The 21,654-nt window shown below is 38.4% G+C and overlaps 1 protein-coding gene across 1 annotated transcript; it reads right to left on the bottom strand.

Moving 5' to 3' along the window:
• Positions 1-11,615: 11,615 nt before the first annotated feature.
• LOC109181190 (protein NRT1/ PTR FAMILY 8.2-like) lies at positions 11,616-15,897 on the bottom strand. The gene is made up of 4 exons (XM_019330941.1): positions 15,777-15,897; positions 15,444-15,661; positions 13,027-13,577; positions 11,616-12,438 (listed from the first exon to the last, which is right to left on the bottom strand). The coding sequence occupies exons 1-4, from the start codon at positions 15,892-15,894 to the stop codon at positions 11,616-11,618; spliced, it is 1,710 nt and encodes a 569-aa protein (XP_019186486.1). The 5' UTR covers positions 15,895-15,897.
• Positions 15,898-21,654: the final 5,757 nt, after the last annotated feature.

Here is a 21,654-nt window from a genome sequence, read left to right as displayed (position 1 = left end):
GCCTAGCCGAGCTCGAGTCTGGGTAGGCTTGAGCTCGAGCTCGTTAATGGAAGCTCGGCTCGAGCTCAAGCTCGAGTTCGATCGATCTCAAGAACTGATGCTCGAGCTCGGCAATTTTCGAGTTGCTCGAGCTCGAACTCGATCTTGAACTTGAGTTCGAGCTTGATCTTGAACTTTTAAATTGTTATTTTTATATATTATAATTATATTATGTTATATTATATATTATACGGCTCGCGAGCAGCTCGACGAGCCACGAGCCTAGAATATCTAGAATATCTAGGCTCGGCTCGAGCTCGATTATCAAACGAGCTGCTCGAGCTCGATTTTGACTGAGCTCGAGCCGAGCTTTGACCGTATCGCTCACGAGGTGCTCGCGAGCGGCTCGGCTCATTTACACCCCTAGTCCTAAATAGACTCTGCCAGACAATCTAGCTAATTGAACTTTTTATATTTGATTATTAAGGCTATGTTTTGTAAACATAGCTGAAAATGTAGTTGAAAGCTGAAAACTGAAGAGCTGTTAAGTTAGCTGATTATAAGTGTTTGGTAAAATTAGTTTTTTGATAAGTTGATAAATGTAAAAAAGGCTAAAAATGAAATTTTCATAAAATTTAAATAGGTTTGTTTACGTATTAAAATTTAACATTTTGAAATGAAACTATTAGCATAATCATGATCTAGCATCCCATAATGAAGTAGCAATATTGTTGCAAATCTCTTTCATCTCAATAGAGGTCTCACTTAAATTTTCGTTGATGGACGATTGAGTTGGAACTTTAAGGAGTTGTTGGGTAGTGAAGAGTTGCAGAAGATGATGAATAAAAATATAGGAGAATGATATAAATAATATGTTAGTTTCTTTTTCAAATGTTAGACTCTGTTTTGTAAAGCGTTCTGTGAATACGGTGGCTTACTTATTAGCTAGGGATGCTTCTCTTTCGAAAGGTAGTCGATTTTGGTTTGATACCGACCCTTCTTTTATTTTTCATGCTCTTTGTAATGACTTAAGTAATATATGAAGCTTTTCGTGTTTGGTTTTCAATATATATATGTGAATAATATGTTTACTATTATGATTATATTCCTCTTGTAATAAAGTATTTAATATGTGGTGTTAGACTAGTCAGCTTAGAATAGTCTATTAGTCAGGAGACTTTTACGTGTAGCTTTTATCTATAGCATTAGTCTCTCTCTGTAACTGAATTGGAATAGAATCACATTTCATCTGGTATCAGCTAAGCCGTAGGTTAGATCCTCCACTTTTCTCTCCCTCCCTATCGTTGATCCTCTCCCGACCGTCGACCACCCCTTTCCACCTCCGATGTCGACAAACTCCTCTGAGAGGACTGTGTCCGCCGGCGCACCACCGTCGGCCACCACTACAAACACCCTATCTACAGCCCACCACTTCGTCTCCATCAAACTCACCTCCCGGAATTTCCTCTTTTGGCGCACACAGCTCGTGCCCTTTCTCTGGGGACAGGGTCTGCTTGGTTACGTAGACGGAGAAACCCCCTGCCCACCGCCGATGATCGACTCTCTGCCATCCGACGCCTCCGGCGCCACCACGACCGTACCTCAGGCAAATCCAGCGTACAGGTTGTGGACACAGCAAGATCAGTCCATTCTCTCTCTTCTGATTTCATCCCTATCAGAAGAGGTGATGTACTTGGCTGTTGGTAGGAACACATCGCGTGAGGTCTGGCAGTCCATCACTGCCGATCTCGGTTCGTCGACTCGTGCGCGTTGCCTAAATTTACTTGGGCAGTTCCAATCGTTGCGTCAGGGCAACAGCTCACCGGCAGAGTTTCTAGGCCGTGCGCAGCGTCTAGTCGAAGACCTCGCGCTCGTTGGTCGGCCGGTATCATTAGACGAACGGAATTTGTTCCTTTTCCGGGGTCTACGCCCGGAGTTCAGGGCCATGGCGGCCTCGTTAACAGTTTCAGGTAATCCTATCACCATCCCGCAGCTCTCGGATTTTTTACAGGCGCAAGAGTTCATACTTGCGGATGATTACCCGGCGCCGGCCTCTGGAGTCGCGCATTCCGGTCTGTACACTGCTCGTGGCGGACGCGGCAATGGCGAAGGGAATTCCCGTGGTGGACGCGGCCGAGGAGGTCGTGGCGGGAATGGACGTGGCGGCCGCAATGGTCGTGGAAATTCGCCGAAGTGCCAGATTTGTCGGGCTCTCGGCCACACTGCCGTACACTGCTTCAAGCGTTACAACGCTCCGGCACCGCCTGCCCAGGCCAATCTCACGGTCACTGGAGATGAGTCCGCAACAAGTGCAGTTGGTAATTGGTTCCCGGATACGGGAGCATCCGCTCATGCCACGCCCGACGCGTCAATGATGTCTCAATCTGATGAGTACAACGGGAATGACGTTCTAAGAGTCGGTAATGGCACAGGTTTGATTATTTCACGCGTTGGTTCTGCATCTATTCCATCCGTGTCTAAGCCTCTTAAATTGTCTAATATATTACATGTTCCCGAATTATCTGTTCCATTACTTTCAGTTCAAAGATTCACTAACGAAAATAATGTATTCTTTGAATTTCACAAAGATTGTTTTTTTATGAAGGATTCAATCACCCGGGCAACCCTGCTTAAAGGGCCCACTTCTGGAGGGCTATACACACTTCCGCTGTCTCGGTCACGTTTCGCATTCATAAGTTCCCGAACCACTCCGGACATGTGGCACCGCAGACTTGGCCACCCACATAATCGAGTCCTAAATAAAATTCTCCAAACATGTCCGGTTGACAATAAATCCAAAGCTGTTGGCGTTTGCACCGCATGTCATCTCGGGAAATCTTGTCGATTCCCGTTAGATAGGGTCAATTCTAGTAGTGCAAATGTATTAGATTTACTTTACACAGATGTTTGGGGACCATCTCCCGTTATTTCTAGTACTGGTTTTCGGTATTTTCTCCTGTTTGTAGACGATTATTCCCGCTTTACCTGGTTTTATCCTTTACGGGTAAAGACGGATGTATACAAATGTTTTGAGTCGTTTCGAGTCATGGTAGAACGGCAATTCTCGCGTTCTATCAAATCCATTCAATCCGACCTGGGGGGCGAATATCGCAAATTACATAACACTTTTCAATCCCTAGGTATAAACCATAGACAGTCATGTGCTTACACGCACGAACAGAACGGAAGGGTAGAGCGCCGGAATAGACACATAGTTGAAACCGGGTTAGCTCTACTCGCTGAAAGTAAAGTCCCTCTACAATACTGGGACTATGCTTTTGAAACTGCCACCACTTTAATCAACTACATGCCGTCTGCCGTTCTACAGTTCCACAGTCCATACTCACGTCTCTTTAATATATCTCCCCCATACACCTTTTTACGAGTATTCGGGTGCCGGTGCTATCCCTATCTACAGCCCTATAATCGCCACAAGATAGAGTATCGCTCCGCGCCCTGTGTCTTCTTAGGTTACCCACCGTCCTATAGGGGATATAGATGCATGGACTTAACAACTGGAAAAATCTATGTCTGTCGTCATGTCCGGTTTGACGAAACTACCTTTCCTTTTTCAGATAAAGTTGTGCAGCACACACCGCAACAAGTTGCAGCCGTTACACCTTGGGCAGCTGGCCCCATAGTAACGCAATCTATATCACCGGTTGTGGTTGCACCGGAACCCATACCCTTGGCTAGTGAACCCGCGCCCTTGGCTATTAGACCACCGGCAAGGGGACGGCGGAGAAAGCCACCGGCTCCACCCGTGCCTCTCACTATGCGCCTTCGACGTATGACACATGGTACGGATGAAGAATTTCACGCTCTAAATGCAACTGTAGACCCAACCTGCTACTCTCAAGCCGTTGGGCACCCGCATTGGCGTGATGCCATGGACCAGGAGTTTAATGCACTCCTTCACAACAATACTTGGCAATTAGTCCCAGCAGAATCACATATGAACATAATTGGGTGCAAATGGGTATTTAGAACTAAACGCAATGCAGATGGGTCCGTTGAGAGATATAAAGCGAAGCTTGTGGCCAAGGGGTTTAATCAGGTCGCGGGGGAAGATTTTTTCGACACTTTCAGTCCCGTTGTTAAGCCGACTACAGTACGGTTGTTGTTCTCTCTTGCTGTGTCATATAACTGGACTTTAAGGCAGCTTGATGTTCATAACGCATTCCTGAATGGACATCTAGCTGAAACTGTCTACATGAAGCAGCCACCTGGGTATGAAGATCCCACGCACCCGGACCACGTTTGCCATCTACAGCGCTCTCTTTATGGCCTCAAACAGGCACCTCGGGCCTGGTTCAAGAGGTTGCATGACTTCTTACTCTCTACAGATTTTTTAGCATCCAAGACGGATGTTTCGCTTTTTTATTATACCACTGGTACATCTCGGGTTTTTTTATTAGTGTATGTGGATGATATAATCATGCTGGGAAATGATTCCGCGCTTATTGACACTCTTCTCAAGCAATTATCCACGACATTCAAGATTCGAGACTTGGGGACACCTGGATTCTTCTTGGGCATTGAAACGGTGAAGGTAGACGGGGGATTGCTACTATCACAACGTCGTTACATGGGTGATACTCTCACACGTGCAGGTATGAGTGATTGTAAGCCGTTAGTCACACCTGCCGCGGTCACTCAAGCTGTTTCCCCTTCTGATCAACCGTATGACAATCCGACTCAGTATCGTCGTATTGTGGGGGCTTTGCAATATTTAACAATCACACGGCCCGACTTATCATATGCAGTTAATAGGCTGTGTCAGTTCATGCACTCACCGACAGACGATCACTGGGGTCTTCTGAAGCGAGTTCTCCGTTATGTTAAAGGTACTCAAGACTATGGTCTGCGTTTATCTCCGTCTACATCGACTGCTCTGCATGCCTTCTCAGATTCCGATTGGGCCGGGTGTCCAGTTGACCGAAAGAGTACAAGTGGTTATGCTGTGTTCCTTGGTTCCAACCTCATCTCGTGGTTATCCAGAAAACAGCGCACAGTTGCTAGATCGTCTACTGAAGCAGAGTATAAAGCTCTTGCAGATGTATCCGCAGAGGTTACGTGGGTTGTGTCTCTTTTACAGGAACTGGGCTTACACTCTGGTCAGCCGTCTACTCTGTGGTGTGATAATCTGGGAGCCACGTATCTCTGTGCTAATCCAGTTTTTCATGCTCGAACAAAACATGTGGAAATAGATTATCATTTCGTACGAGACAAAGTCGCTTCTGGGGATTTTGTTGTCAATTTTGTGTCTACTAAAGATCAACTTGCAGACATCTTCACCAAGCCACTCCCGGGCCCGCGCTTCCAGCTTCTTCGTGACAAGCTCAATGTGGTAGCACACCCACCTTGTGCTTGAGGGGGTGTGTGAATAATATGTTTACTATTATGATTATATTCCTCTTGTAATAAAGTATTTAATATGTGGTGTTAGACTAGTCAGCTTAGAATAGTCTATTAGTCAGGAGACTTTTACGTGTAGCTTTTATCTATAGCATTAGTCTCTCTCTGTAACTGAATTGGAATAGAATCACATTTCATCATATATATATATATATATATATATATATATATATATATATATATATATATATATATATATATATATATAGCCAAACGGTTTTAATTAGGAGGGGTAAAGGATGTCATTGATTTAAAATAGTAAGGATAAAGATGGAAAATAAGCTCTTATTTTAAGTTATACTACTTATTTTGGAAATATTACCAAATAGAGCTTATTGCTTATTAGTAATTTTTTTTTTTAAATCAATCTGGCGATTGTATTAATGAATCAAAGCCATAATAGCGTCAGGAGGGATAGAATCCCAGTACATAGCTTGATCTTGTGTAAAAGCTAACGAAGCTAAAGTATGCGCATGTAAATTAATCTGTCTAGAAACATAATTTAACAAAATACGACTAAATAAAGACATAAGTGTTCTGCATTGATCAATTGTGACCCCAACATACGAATGAATTGGTGTGTCATGGTGCCGCATAGTTGTAGTCAATACCATGCAATCCGTGAGTAAACTTACTGATGTGTCGTTCCGTTCAAGCAGCCAAGATAATGCCTCCTTATATGACTGTGCCTCCGCCATAAGTGGTGAGAAACAAACGGGTAATTTGCCATTTTTTGCTGCCACAAAAGAGCCGTCCAGCGCAACAAGTATTATACCGTACGTAGCCTCGCCCGTGTCGTGATGGAAACCTGCGTCCACGTAGCATCGTGGTCTACCGCCATCCGTTTCGGTGGGTGGCGCCAAAGCCGGAGCCGGCTGTGTCTGGTGGTACTAGGCAGTGCCGTAGGCCTGCAAAGTTGCGGCTGCCACTCTGCCAACATCGGCAGGCCGCATCATAGACCCCTTCCATACGGCTGAGTTGCGGGTCCTCCAAATATGGTATAACACGGCTACCATCAACCGGGTTTGCTCCTCCGTTAAGACCGCCAAAGCCCCTTTTAGCCATGTTGTAAAAGAATCTGCAATAATATTAGTGATAGGCAATTGTGTTATATTCCAAACAAGTGTAGAATATTCACAGAGCACTAAAGCATGTAACACATCTTCATGATCTAAAGCACACATTGGGCATATTGGATCCACTTCAACCCTTTTAATAATCAAATTAGTGGTTGTGTGTAAAATATCACAAATGGCTCTCCACAAAAACGTCTTCCACTTGGGAGGGACTTTTAATTTCCACATTAAAACCCACTTATCAAACACAGGTGGATTATTCTATTAGTCTCCAACAATACGCCTATAGGCATTCTTCACAGAGCCATCCAAAAAATAATTTAAAATAAGGTATAAGCTCCTAAAAAATAAACTCTGCCAAACAGAGCTTTAAGTAGATTATTTTTTAAACCCATAGTAGCCAACATAGGAGGGGAAAATAGTGTTATTCAACTATTTTTATGATATCTTCTATATAATTAACTCGTCGAGATAAACCACTTTATAAGTAATCAATAAATATATAATAAAGAAATTTTAAGGTCTATTTGGCACAAGGTTGGTTTACCTCCTCGTTGTGAGTAATAATGTATTTATTATTATTATTGTTATTCGTCTAGCTCTAATATTCTATGGTTAGGAATTAGTCTCCAACTATAGGTGTAGTTAGGAGTTCTAATTTCCTTGTGTCTGTGTAACGTTTTGGTTGAATCAATAACGATAATCTCATTTGGTATCAGACTGAGTTTTCTCTCTCTCTCTCTCCCAAATATGTCAAATTTTATGTCGACAAATTCGAGTGAAAGAACCGTAACTGCCGCTATCCCCACTGGAACGCCGGCGACTCCGACGTCTCTAACATCAGCGCATCATTTTGTATCGCTGAAACTGACGACGAGGAACTTCCTCTTCTGGAGGACACAACTGATTCCTTTTCTCCATGGCCAAGGGTTGCTTGGCTACGTCGACGGCGATCTTCCATGTCCGCCGGCAGTGCTGCCCACCGAGACCACCGGCGATGACGCGTCTGGCGCAACGGTCGCCACCACCACCCAGAATCCGGCCTACTCATTCTGGGTGTAGCAAGATCAGGCGATACTATCCCTCCTCATATCGTCTCTTTCCGACGAGGTTATGTACCTCGCGGTCGGCCGCAACACGTCCCGAGAGGTGTGGCTTTCCGTCACGGCAGCGTTAGGGTCATCCACAAGAGCTCGCTGCCTGAACTTCCTCGCCCAGTTCCAGAGCTTGCGCCAAGGTGACAGTTCGCCAGCCGAATACCTGGGCGGGCTCAATTAATTGTCGAGGATCACAAGAAAAATTTCATCTAGAGTGCAATTTTGAATAATGACTGCGCGCTTTCCCTTTATTCAGCTCATCTTGAAAAACTCATCCAATCCACTACTCTTGTCTATGGATGTTATTACACTTTTAATTTATGGGAAAACTCACAATTGCTACCCATCCAAAAGTGCCACTAGGTGAAGCTCGCCATGTGACTCTAGTCGGCAAAGGATCACAAGAAGCTAAACTAACATAAATTGTCCATAGTTGATCACCTCAAACCAAGAAAGTTCTCACACATGGAGTATAATTGAACTTGGAACCTTGTGGTTACCAAGCCAATTGCCTGACTAACTTGACTAGAATTGTCTCTAGGTGTAACCCCAAAGTTGGTTGTCAAACAATACACACAATGAATAGTTGTATCCATCATGTATCGCTAGGCGTCCGTCTTTTTAAAAAAAAAATTAAAAGATTTTTTAAAAACAATTATTTAAGAATTATGTGTGTGTGTGGAGATCAAATGCGATAATAAGCTTTAGGTAAAAGATGTGGTTTAATCTCAGCCTTTGATCTAATCAAAATCAACAGCCCAAATTGAAGAAAATTTTATAATAAAAAATGCGATGGCAATTTGGTCTTTTCGCAAATTGGTCAAACTTAAGGTGCATTGTTCTCCTTCTTAAGGTGCATTATTTTTCTTTCTTAAGGTGTGCAGTTTCTGTGCTTAAGGTGTTGCGTCAATGTTTCGGTTGAGAACTTAAGTTGTGTTTCTTTGTTGAAACTAAAGGTGCGTTGGTCGAAAGATTTAGGTACATGGTTTTTCTTCTTAGGTGCATAGTTTTTATGCTTAAGGTACCTCAGTTCTTAAATTAAGAATTTAAGGTACGTTTTTTTGTTGAAACTTAAAGTGCATATGTCTAAAGCCTTAAGTGCATGGTTTTCCTTATTAAGGTGCGTCTTTGTGTGCGCTATTTTTATAAACTGAAGGTGCGTGATGCTAAGACTTAAGGTTCGTCATTTTAACACTTAAGGTACGTTGTTCCAACACTTAAGTTGCGTTTTCCTAACACTTAATGTGCAGCATTTTTAGCTTGTGCTTCTTCCTTCCAGATGTGTGTTGTTCTAACCTCCTTCGCACCTAATCTCAACTATATATATATATATATATATATATATATATATATATATATATATATATATATATATATATATATAGAGAGAGAGAGAGAGAGAGATTTGCGTTCTGGTGCGAATGGCGCGCCCAAGAGCGAAATGCGAATAATTCAGCGCGTGCCACGTGTCCAGATGTAGGTGCACCTATAGTTATAATTAGGTGCACTTGTAGGTGAAAGTAGGTGCACCCGATCAATGAATGTTAACAAGGCAAAATTACATTCACTTGTAGGTGAAAGTAGGTGCACCCGATCAATGAATGTTAACAAGGCAAAATTACATGCACTTGTAGGTGAAAATAGTGTACTTGTAAGTGCAAGTAAAATGTATTACAAGTGCATGTAAAATGTATTATAGGTGCAAGTAAAATTTACATTGAGCATTAATACTAAGTGCACCTGACGTTATAACTAGGTGCATCTATAGTTATAAGTAGTTGCACCTAGGTGCACAAATGTTAACAAGGTAAAATTACTTGCACTTATAGGTGAAACTAGGTGCACTAGTAAGTGAATTTACCTGCACTTTTTACTTAAAAAGGTACACCGACTACTTGCATTTATAACACATTTACATGTACCAAATTTTGAGTTATTTACGAAAAAGTCACTGCGTTTTTTTAAAATTACATCTGATTCGTTGATCTGGACACGTGGATGGACGGCATGCATTCGTACTTCTCTCTAGGGAGCCTATTCGCACAGGAGTGCGCCCATATATATATATGTGTGTGTGTGTGCGTGTGTGTATATATATATATATATATATATATATATATATATATATATATATATATATATATATATATATAAGAGAACACCTTTTTCATGGGAACGAAAGGACAAATCGTAGTCATTGAAATTATAGATTTGGATGGATGAGATAATTTCGGTAATATTAATATTAATTAATAGGAAAGTAATTAATAAGGGCAAACACATAGTAATTAAAATAAGGGAAATTATTTAATTAGGATGTTATGCATGATTTTAGGAATGTATTTATGGTAGAGTAGGATTCTCTACATCCATTTATTTTGATAAGGATGAATATTTTTAAATTTTAAAATATTTAAATATATTTTGGATAATATTGATATTATCTAATTTGTTTAATTAGATAATACAAAAAGAGTTTAAACTTATAAAAACCCTTATAAAATCTCCATGCCAATGTCCTACCCAAAATAAGTGCCTACAATCCAACAAGGGGATTAGTTATTGTGTCCCATAGTGAAAACCCTAGGTATATAAAAAAAAAAAAAAAAATCTTAGCTAACAATAAATAGGAACTTTCATTCATCCTAGAATCATCGGATCATCCTGTAAACATCGCGAAAATAAAATATTTCTAAACCCCCTCCATATAGGATCGTGCAAGCATATTGATCCAACCCTCGATTGAATGCCTTTCAACGAAGATCAAACTATACATATAAACTCTTCTTTGAAGATGACCATCTCATCTAGAGATCTTGTACTCGCACTTTATTGATACTCGTTGTAATCATAATATTGAATTTTAATATATATTTAATTTTTTGTGTTAACAAATTAAAAGAAATGTGACATATCTTTGCAAATGTGTAGAAAATATTTTCATGCATTTGCTTGAGATAAACGTGCATTATTTTAAGAAAAAAACCAACATTCTTTCAATCGAAACGTGTATCGTTCTAGTTTAAATATGCATGAATTGTTCATGATGATTAAATGGGCATCTTTTTAAAACGAGTTCTACTACATGTAGTCTCTAATCATACTTCTTGATGTGACGGATTTTGATAAGTTATTTTTTTCATGTGGGTCCCAATAGAAGTGTCTACATCAAGGTTTTGTGTTTGAAAGTACAAGTTGAGAGTACAAAATGGGAGTAGCATTTTCCTTTTAAAACAAGGAAGTCTAACACCATGGCAAGCTTGAGTGGTATGCAGATTCTGCAGAGTATGTTATCCTGCCAAGGTGAGTGTGTAAGCCATGCAATCATTCTGAAATTCCAAATTCAAATATTTGAACTCCAACTCAAATGCAGGCATGGTGGTTGAATTGGTGACGAATGGATGATGTTTAACTTCCATACATATTCTTCAATGATTTCAAACAATTCCCTCATTCCAATCCCTGCCCTTGTATTTACCAATCCCAATTTATTTTTGTTTGTTCCGCAACCACTGTATTACACTACGATCACCGCTTCGTGAACCGTACCTCTCACTGAAAAACAAAAATAACGGCAACAAGTCTACACAATAGAAATAATATCGAAGATAACGCTGCAAAGGTAATTTTGAAAGTGATTTTGATACCAAATGTTAAATATAAATAATGTACCTCTGTCATAGTTGATATCTTTTGTTTGTTTTGCATCTAGAATGATAAAATTGCATAGAGAAAGTTAGACATTTTAAAACACTTACTCATAAGAACTTTAGATGACATATTTTTGCATTTACTGAACTATTTTTTTCATGTGGATCCCGATACAAGTGTCTAAAATTTTGTGTGTGGGACTAAAATTATGGAGTATAGGACAAGAGTACACACAGTATTTTCCTACTATATATATCCCATCAATAGTATGCTAATACAAGAAAATGTTACATGTTGATGACAATATTGCCCTCTTTTTCAATTGAGAAGGGCGGTTCAAAAACAAGAAAATCGATCAAACTAACCAAACGATTGATCTGACTTCAATCATCGATCATCGAACCACCTTCTTGTAAGTATAAGACTTAGCAATCCAGATGTAAAAAAGGAAGTTAACAAAGCTGAGGATAGCCAAAAGGCAGTAGAAATAGTCGAGATGGCCGCGGTTCAAGTTATCCGTAATCCACCCAAGCTGCCCGTGGCGAGTCGTCACCTTAGTGACCACCATAACCAGGAGCGTACTAAGATAGTTTCCCAAGGCGTTGGTCATCAGAGCCAGGGCAGCGCATAAGCTTCTCATGCCGTCCGGCGCCTGATCGTAGAAGAACTCCAGCTGTCCGATGAATGTGAAGACCTCCGAGCACCCCACCAGAAAATACTGCGGGATTTGCCAGAAGATGGATATGGGGATCGTCTCCAGATCGTAGCCGTTGTGCTTCCTCACGTAGTCAAGCCGGAAAAGCTCGAGAACTCCGGCGGAGACCATGGCGAGTATGGAGATCGCTAGGCCGATCCCCATTCTCTGGAGGGTGGTGAATCCTCGTTCTTTTCCGGTGTAGTGTCGGGCGATGCGGATGATGATCTGGTCGTAGACGGGCGTCCAGAAGATGACGCTGATGGTGTCGAAAATGTTGAGCGACGCGGAGGGGATCTTGAAGTTCGGTCCGAGGTGCTGGTCCATGCGGTTGCCCTGCAGCACGAACATGGTGCTCGTTTGGCTGTACACGGCGGAGAAGACTATTCCGGTGGCCCATACGGGGATCATGCTAACGATGCATTTTAACTCCTCCACTTGTGTCACGGTGCACAAATTCCATGGAGTCACTCTTCCTCTCCCCCTTTCATGTTCGGTTTCAATTGCAGCCTTGTCAAAGAACCTGACTTCCAACAAATCATTAAAGGCCTCAAGAATTAGTTCCAAGACAACTATTCCAACTATATATATATATTCAAATGTGAACCAACATTCTCATGCAAATTTACGAACTTCTGAAGAATGCACCATAGGTTCTACATGAATGCACATCAACATGGTGCATTCATGTAATAATTTTACTGCATTCCTCCGTTCGCAGGTTCGCTTTGCATGGGAAGTCTAGTTCACACCTGGTCAGAACCCTATATTTGCTAAACTCTATCTTGTGACCCTAGTCAATAAAAGAGCACAAGAAGGTAAAAGTTGCTTAGGCTATTCATATATGGTACACCAGTTCAAACCACCCAATAGGTAGCTCTGGTAGAAAGTCAAACTTGTAATATTGTAGTTATCAAATCAACGGTCTTGGCGAGTTGCCCCCGAGTATAATTTTGTTTGAGTGACAAGTAAACAAACCTTGTGACCCTAGTCAACAAAAGGTCAAGGGGACATAAACCAACCTAAGTTTTCCATATGTGAATAGCTCGATTAAACTAAGAAGGTCAATATGCGCGGCTAGAAGTTAGCTTGTAATTTTGTGGTTACTTACCTAAACTTATAGGTGTACTCGAGTTTGCGACTCCCCCTGATGTTGGATTCTACATCGGTAGTCTCATAAAGAAGAGACTTATCAGCAGGGGCTCTTATGCGGGCTTTCGCAATAGATGCAACCAAAACCTGCAATATTCGAGTGAGGGGACTTCCTCCGGGTTTTTGGAACCTATAAAGGCGAGTACCTGCGTAGAAGCACAACACTGCAATTGCCATGGTGACCGCGGGAACGCCAAACCCCCATTCCCATCCCACATGGGTTTGAAGCCACACAAGAACCGAGGAAGCAAACAGAGCACCCAAATTGATTGACAGGTAAAAGTAGTTGAAGAAGGAACTCTTGGTTTCCTTTTCCTTTGGGTCGTTGTCATCAAATTGGTCAGCCCCGAAGGAGGAGACGCAGGGTTTGATCCCACCAGTTCCAAAAGCAATTAGGTAGAGCGCAACAAAGCTTACTGCAGATTGCATCGATGTCGGGTAGCAAGCCTCTGTATCACACGTTGGTTTTAGCCCCTTGATGGAAGCAGACATAGTTAACAAAGCCGTTCCCTATATATATATATATTTAGCACCAAAATTAGCCCACATATACTTGACAAACAATGAAACTAAACTAAATCGTTGGTCAAGCCATCCATTGGCTTAATGACCACATTGTTCCAAGCTAATATAAATTCAACTCCTAATGCGAGGCCAGGGGCCTTGGTTTGAGTTGATCCCTAGCATGAGGCCTTCTTGATTTGTGCCGGTCCCCAACCTATTGGCCAAAAGGCTTCTCTACAGGGGCAACCTATTGGCCAAAAGGCTTGGTTCCCCACAGGAGCAACCTATTAGCTAGCCAATAGGCTCATTCCCTGCCAGAGCAATTTATTGGTCTTTTTAGTTTGAGATGGCCTAGTTCCAGGAGTAACCTATTGGCCAATAGGCTTGGTTTCCCTACAGGAATAACCTATTGGCCAACAGGCTTGGTTTCCCTACAGGAATGACCTATTGACCAACAGGCTTGGTTTCCCTACAGGAGCGACCTATTGGCCAATAGGCTTGGTTTCCCTACAGGAGCGACGTATTAGCCAACAGGCTTGGTTTCCCTACAGGAGCGACGTATTGGCCAACAGGCTTGGTTTCCCTACAGGAGCGACGTATTGGCCAACAGGCTTGGTTTCCCTACACGAGCGACGTATTGGCCAACAGGCTTGGTTTCCCCTACACGAGCGACGTATTGGCCAACAGGCTTGGTTTCCCTACACGAGCGACGTATTGGCCAACAGGCTTGGTTTCCCTACTGGAGCGACGTATTGGCCAACAGGCTTGGTTTCCCTACTGGAGCGACGTATTGGCCAACAGGCTTGGTTTCCCTACTGGAGCGACGAATTGGCCAACAGGCTTGGTTTCCCTACAGGAGCGACGAATTGGCCAACATGGCTTGGTTTCTCTACTGGAGTGACGGATTGGCCAACAGGCTTGGTTTTCCTACTGGAGCGACAGATTGGCCTACATGGCTTGGTTTCTCTACTGGAGCGACCTATTGGCCAACATGCTTGGTTTCCCACCGAAGCGACCTATTGGCCAATAGGTTTGGTTTCCCACCGGAGCGACCTATTGGCCAATAGGCTTGGTTTCCCACAGGAGCGACCTAGCTTGGCCAATAGGCTTGGTTTCCCACAGGAGCGACCTAGTTTGGCCAATAGGCTTGGTTTCCCACCGAGCAACCCATTGGCCAATAGGCTTGGTTTCCCACCGGAGCAACCTATTGGCCAATAGGCTTGGTTTCCCACCGGAGCAACCTATTGGCCAATAGGCTTAGTTTCCCACCGGAGCAACCTATTGGCCAATAGGCTTGGTTTCCCACCGGAGCAACCTATTGGCCAATAGGCTTGGTTTCCCACCGGAGCAACCTATTGGCCTTACGGGCCCATTACCAGAGTAACTTTTTTTAGTTTTTTAGTTTCAACTAGCTTGGTTCCCCTACGGAGATTGGCCAATAGGCTCAGTTTCCTACCAGAGCAACCTATTGGCCTTACGGCCCATTCCCTGTCTGGCCTTACGGACCCATTACGGACCCATTCCCTGGAAGAGTTTATTTGGTCTTTTTAGTTTTCCTTAAGGAGGGGCCTATTAGCCTTACAAGCCCTACAAGAATACTTTATTGGTCTTTTTAGTTTGAGATGGCCTTGGAGTGAGCAACCTATTGGCCTTACGGGCCCATTCCCTGCATAAGAGTAATTTATTGGTCTTTGGTCTTTTTAGTTTGAGCTAGTCCTCCTTGGGAAGAACAGAACTTATGGTTTGGGTCGGTCAGAGTAACCTTGGTTGATTTGTCTTTAATTTGCAAGTGAGGTTTGCTAATGCATACCCTAAGGTCATGGCGACGGTTTCCTTCATAAGGAAAACTAAACAATATGATGAATTGCTTACGAGGACATAAATGGTAGAAAAACATGCAATGGTTCGATATCTTCCGAGGTAGGAATCAGCGAGGAAGGCACCCAGCAAAGGTGTGGCGTAGCAGGTTCCTTGCCAATTCGTGACAGTCTTTGATGCCGTGACATTATTTTGGTCGAGCTGTTGACGAAGATAGTTCACTAAATTAGTGCTCAAACCGTAGTACGCCAACCTCTCACATCCCTCCGTGCCTGCATGCATGCCCAATTCGTGAGAAATATGAATTTATATGTCAAACCCACACATTATTATAAGGCCGGGGATATGATGATGATGATAAAAGAAGGAATTGAAGATTCATCGTACCAAGAATAAACGGGCAGGCACTCCATGTTCCAGTTTTAGTTTTATTAGCAGGCTTGTTACGTATATCCACTGTTCCATCCTTGGTCGTGTGATCATTGTCTTCTTCCATGATTTCCATCGATATATCCCAGGTAAAATCTCAACAGAAAGTTGTAAATAAACAACAGATCTCTGGATACCTACAGACGCTAAAAACGCATCAACAATACCATCATGGTTGAAAATAAGATGAACATAAAATGGGGTAAAAATAATAAAAAGCATATATGCATATATGCAGATATTTACCATGAGAAAGTTGTGAGAATTCATGGTCAAGAGAAAGAGTGAGAGTTACGTTGTTGAAGATAAGTAAAGCTTATTGTTAGGAAAAGATTACCGTCAAAGAGTGTTCGTGTATGATCGAGTTAGGGATTTTGGGAAAGTTGAAGATAATAAAGATATGGGAACAAAAGTAGGGGATGCAGATACCAGATGAATTGCCGCTCCTATTCAACTGGCTTGGAAGTAGGGAGTGCAATGATATTCAACGGCGACTCTATTCTTGGTGTTGACGTGGTCACGTATTTTCAGATGCATATATCATATCATTAATTAACAATTATATATATATATATATATATCTACTATACTATACTAATAAGAGCCCAAGAGAGTTAGGCCTATAATGGGTAGAAAAAATGGCGGTCACAGATTTTAATCAAATGAATGGCTCAGATTGATTAAGAGATTGATAAGATTTAAATTTTACACTAAAATTTCCTAAAATACCCCCACACCGTTACTAATTCCGTTAAAATTTTAAGAATTGCCGTTAGTTCACCGTTAGCTTACTCATTGATTTCAATAAAAAAAAAAGGTCTTAGGTTCGAACCTCATCCCAATCAAAGTTGGCATAATTAGTACTTTATTTTACTCTTATTAAATTATATAAATAATAATTTAGTAGCTACAACAAAAAATTATAGATATGCATTTCTTTAATTTAGAATTATGTGTCCACAATGCCAAAAAATTATTCATTATCAATAATCAATAAATTAAATAAGAGAAATAATTGTATTAGTTATATTGTCTTTATTTTTCTACAGTATAAAAATTCTTTATATTCAAATTTATTAATTGATTATATTGGCTACATTGTCCTTACAATGTCTTAATTCAGTGAAAAAAAAATTATTCATTATCAATAAATTAATTAAGAGAAATATTTTCATTAGTTATATTGTCTTTATTTTTCTCAAATGTAAAAATTTTTACATTCAAATTCATCAATTGATTATATTCACTACATTGTCTATTATCTTTTTTGTGCACTATTTTTCTAATTAAATATCAAAGTTATAATACAAAATAATGCTATATATTTATTTACCAAGTATTTTATTAATACCATGAAAAAATTAAAAAAAATATATAATTAATAAAGCCAACCATATTAACTACTTGAGAGATTTTGTGACAAAGAGAGTATTCAAATCACACAACAAATTGAAGTAAGAACTACCTTGCAATGTCCTTGTTTGACAATCAGCATTTAGCGGATTATATTAGCGGATTTGACCAACGAATTTATTTAATTATTAACATTGCATGCCTTAAGTAGAGATCTCTTAATGTTAGCATAATGCTAACTATATTCTATGACTTCTTTATAAGTTAACTTTAAGTACTATCTCTAACAGCTAAGAGCTTGGAGTTAACACGTCTGTTACTCCCACTCATCAAAAATAGCCAAAAGATAGTCAAGTCACAGAAGCATTCCAATAACTTAGACAATAAACCAAAGGTCTAAGTCCATAAATTTGGAATCTTAATCATACACCATAACTTCCCAAATAACTTCAATGTTCACTTTAAATGAACTGAACATAATAAGTCTTACTTATATGCCCCACAAAATTGTTTTGAGCCTTACAACCGAAATGACCCAGGATCAATTTTGAAGAAACTAAAGATTCTATTAATCACTGAAGAATTTATTAAATGACAGTGCACCACAGGTTAAATGCTTTTGTTCTAATAAATTCCTTAATATTGTTGCAACATTTTCATAAATATGTTGCACAACCAAATGTTCAATAATTTGAACTTATGAATTTATATGAACAAATACAAGATTAATACTTGTGGAATATTTTGGACTTATTGTTTGACATACAATCAAATTTAGGATGTATGAAGTCAATTAAATCCATAAATTTTAGTGGAGTATCTTAATGATCTTTTTCTAAATGATCACTCCCACTGATTAAAACATTCTTCAGCGAAATTAATAAAATGAACTTAATAACATACATACTCATAATTGATTTATTGACCAACTAACAAATGAAGACATAATTCCCCACCATTAGTTGGACATACTAAATAATCAATTTTTTGTTCCAATTAAAGTCCAACTAACTAATGAAGATATATTTCCCCACCATAGTTGGACATACTAAAAAAAAACAAAATACATCTTTCAAAACCAAGTTAGAATTTGGCTCAAAAGATACTCGGTTTTTCGGACTAACTGTAGTAAGTTACGTGATTGGTAGAAAAAATGACCACCAAATTATTAAATCAAATGAATGGTTCAAATTGTTCAGGTTTTAATTTTTTTTTAAAGTTTTTCTAATTTATCCTTAATTATATGATTATCCATTTAACTTTTCCGTTAAATACCGTTAATTCACCGTTAGTCTAATTCTAATATTAACGTCTAATATAGAATTATAATTACACCATTAATCTAATTCTAATATTAAAGTCTTAATAGAACTTAACCACAAATCCTAATGTCGAAATCTCCTCAAACAATATTATTATATATTTAATATTTTATGCCCTAATTTTTATTTGTTCTCCTTTATGTCCCATATCTGGTTTCAACCATACCTATACAGTTATTTTATTGACAATTATAATAAATCTTGACTATATTATCTTGCATTTGTAAACTTAGAATTACCTATTTAACCCACACGGGCTTAGCTCAATGGTTTAGTGGGCAGTATTTGGAAGAAGAGACCAAGGTTTGAACCTCGGCAGCGGCAGTGCGGGAATTATGTCTAAAGTGGGCAGATTCCTTGTTCGCACCGGCATTTGGTCCTGTCTGCTGAACCATTGAGTCACCGTGATTTACAACTTCCCACAATGCTCTGTCGGGTCGGAGTGTGGGGGGCCCTTGGGGTTGGGGACTCAACCTTTGGGAGAAGAATTACCTATTTAAATACGCAAATTCAACCTTCAATTATCTATGCATGAACAATTTCAATATAATCTTGCCTTAATATACTTTAAAGTACTTATTTAAAAAAAAAAAAAAAACATTGGGCATTATCCCAATCGCGCAATGCGCGTAAAAAACTAGTATACTAATAAGAGCCCAAGAGAGTTAGGCCTATAATGGGTAGAAAAAATGGCGGTCAAATTTTTTAATCAAATGAATGGCTCAGATTGATCAGATTTTAATTTTTCCTTAAGATTTACTAATTTATCCTTAATGAATATGATTATCCGTTAACTTTTCCGTTAAATATTATCTTTTCTGTTAATTTCTGTTAGTTCACCGTTAACTTACCCATTGATTTCAATAAGAAAGGTCTTAGGTTCGAACACCATCCCAATCAAAGTTGGCATAATTAGTACTCTATTTTACTCCTATTAAATTAAATAATAATTTAGTAGCTACAACAAAAAATAATACATATGCATTTTTTTAATTTAGAATTATGTGTCTACAATGTCTTTATTGTAAAAAAATTATTCATTATCAATAAATTAAATAAGAGAAATAATTACATTAGTTATATTGTCTTTATTTTTCTCCAATATAAAAATTCTTTACATTCAAATTCATCAATTGATTATATTCGCTACATTGTCCCTACAATGTCTTTATTAAAAAAAAAAAAAAACTATTCATTATCAATAAATTAATTAAGAGAAATAATTTTATTAGTCATATTGTGTTTATTTTTCTCCAATATAAAAATTCTTTACATTTAAATTCATCAATTTGATTATATTCACTACATTGTCTATTATCTTTTTTTTTTTGCACTATTTTTTTAATTAAATATCAAAGTTATAATACAAAATAATGCTATATATTTGTTTACCAAGTATTTTATTAATACTATGAAAAAATTAAAAAAAATATAATTAATAAAGTCAATCATATCAACTACTTAAGGGATTTGTTGACAAAGAGAGTATTAAAATCACACAACAAATTGAAGTGAAAACTATCTCGCAATGTCCTTGTTTGACAATCAGTAGTTAGCGGTTAGTGTTAGCGGATTTGACCAGCGAATTATATCAACGGTTGGTAAAAAGATATTTGAAAAAATTAGCTGTTTAGATTAACATGTAAAATTACCTGAGGTATACATATATTTAATAATAATAATAATAATAATAATAATAATAATAATAATAATAATAATAATAATAATAATAATAATAATAATAGTAATAACAATAATAATTGTTTTAAAAATAAAAAATAAAAAAATATAATTAAGTCAATCACATTAACTATTTGGGGGATTTATTTACAAAAAGAGTATTCAAATCACACAACAAATTGAAGTGAGAAACTACCTCGCAATATTCTTGTTTGGCAATCAGCAGTTAGCTCTTCAATATTGGTATATATTTTATGCCCTAATTTTTATTTGCTATCCCTTATGTCCCGTATTTGGTTTCAACCATGCATATACAATTATTTGATTGACAATTATAATCAATCTTGACTATATTATCTTGCATTTGTAAACTTAGAATTACCTATTTAAATACGCGAATTCAACATTCAATTATCTATGCATGAACAATTCCAATATAATCTTGTCTTGATATACTTTAAAGTACTTTTTTTTTAAAAAAAAAAAACAAAAAAAAAAACATTGGGCATCATCCCAATCGCGCAATGCGCGTAAAAAATTAGTATATATATAATTGCACTCTGGTGCAAATGGAGCACCCAAGTGTGAATATGCGAATGTCTGATATCCGTCCACGTGTCCAGATCTAATGGATGAGAAACACTGATTTAAAAAAAAAAAAAAAAAAAAAAACGCGATAGCATTTTTGTAAATAATTGAACATCGAAGTGCAAGGAAAATGTATTACAAGTGCATATAAAATGTATTATAGGTGCAAGTAAAATTTATAAATTTATGAGTAAAATTTATTATTTATTAAAATATAGTTAGTATTTATAAATTTTAAATATATATTTTCATAATTATATATTAAAATATAATAAGTAATGAAATAAAATTAATTATTAAAATAATAATTTTTATTTTAAAAAATTAGCACGTGAGATAACTCATAAAACCATCACCCCGTATGATGTGGTCTAGAGCTAGAGGATTCTAATAAGTTCTAATCCCATACAAGTCTATAAAGTCCACATGCACAATTTTTAACTCGTGATGAGGTAGCTTTTTCCACATTAATTATTGACACCTCTATGACCATTATGTCTACGAATTAATATCAAATTTAATTTTTTTTTGAAAGGAAAATATCAAATTTAATTAGTTTTCATGTATATTGATATCTCTAAATTTAATTCTCAACTAATACTTTAATCATGTTTTGCCTTTGACTCTAATGACAGTTCTATAATTTGTCTTTTGTTACCAATTTCATCTCATGTTCATGAACTCTACATGTTAAAATGTAATAATACTATCCTTTAGCAAATTTCTTTTATCACCAATATAATTCTTTCTTTGACTTCATTGAAAATCTTTTTAACCCATTTAGATAATCTAGTGAGGATTTTGAAGATCTAGATCGATGTTGAGTGTTATTTAAATCTGTATGTTCGTCAAAACAAATTCAATGATTGAAAAACTAATGTTAATTTTCGTAA

This window comes from Ipomoea nil, unplaced genomic scaffold (genome assembly GCF_001879475.1).
Source record: "Ipomoea nil cultivar Tokyo-kokei standard unplaced genomic scaffold, Asagao_1.1 scaffold1043, whole genome shotgun sequence".
In the NCBI taxonomy this organism is placed as follows: domain Eukaryota; kingdom Viridiplantae; phylum Streptophyta; class Magnoliopsida; order Solanales; family Convolvulaceae; genus Ipomoea; species Ipomoea nil.
This window is presented reverse-complemented; position numbering and strand designations above follow the sequence as displayed.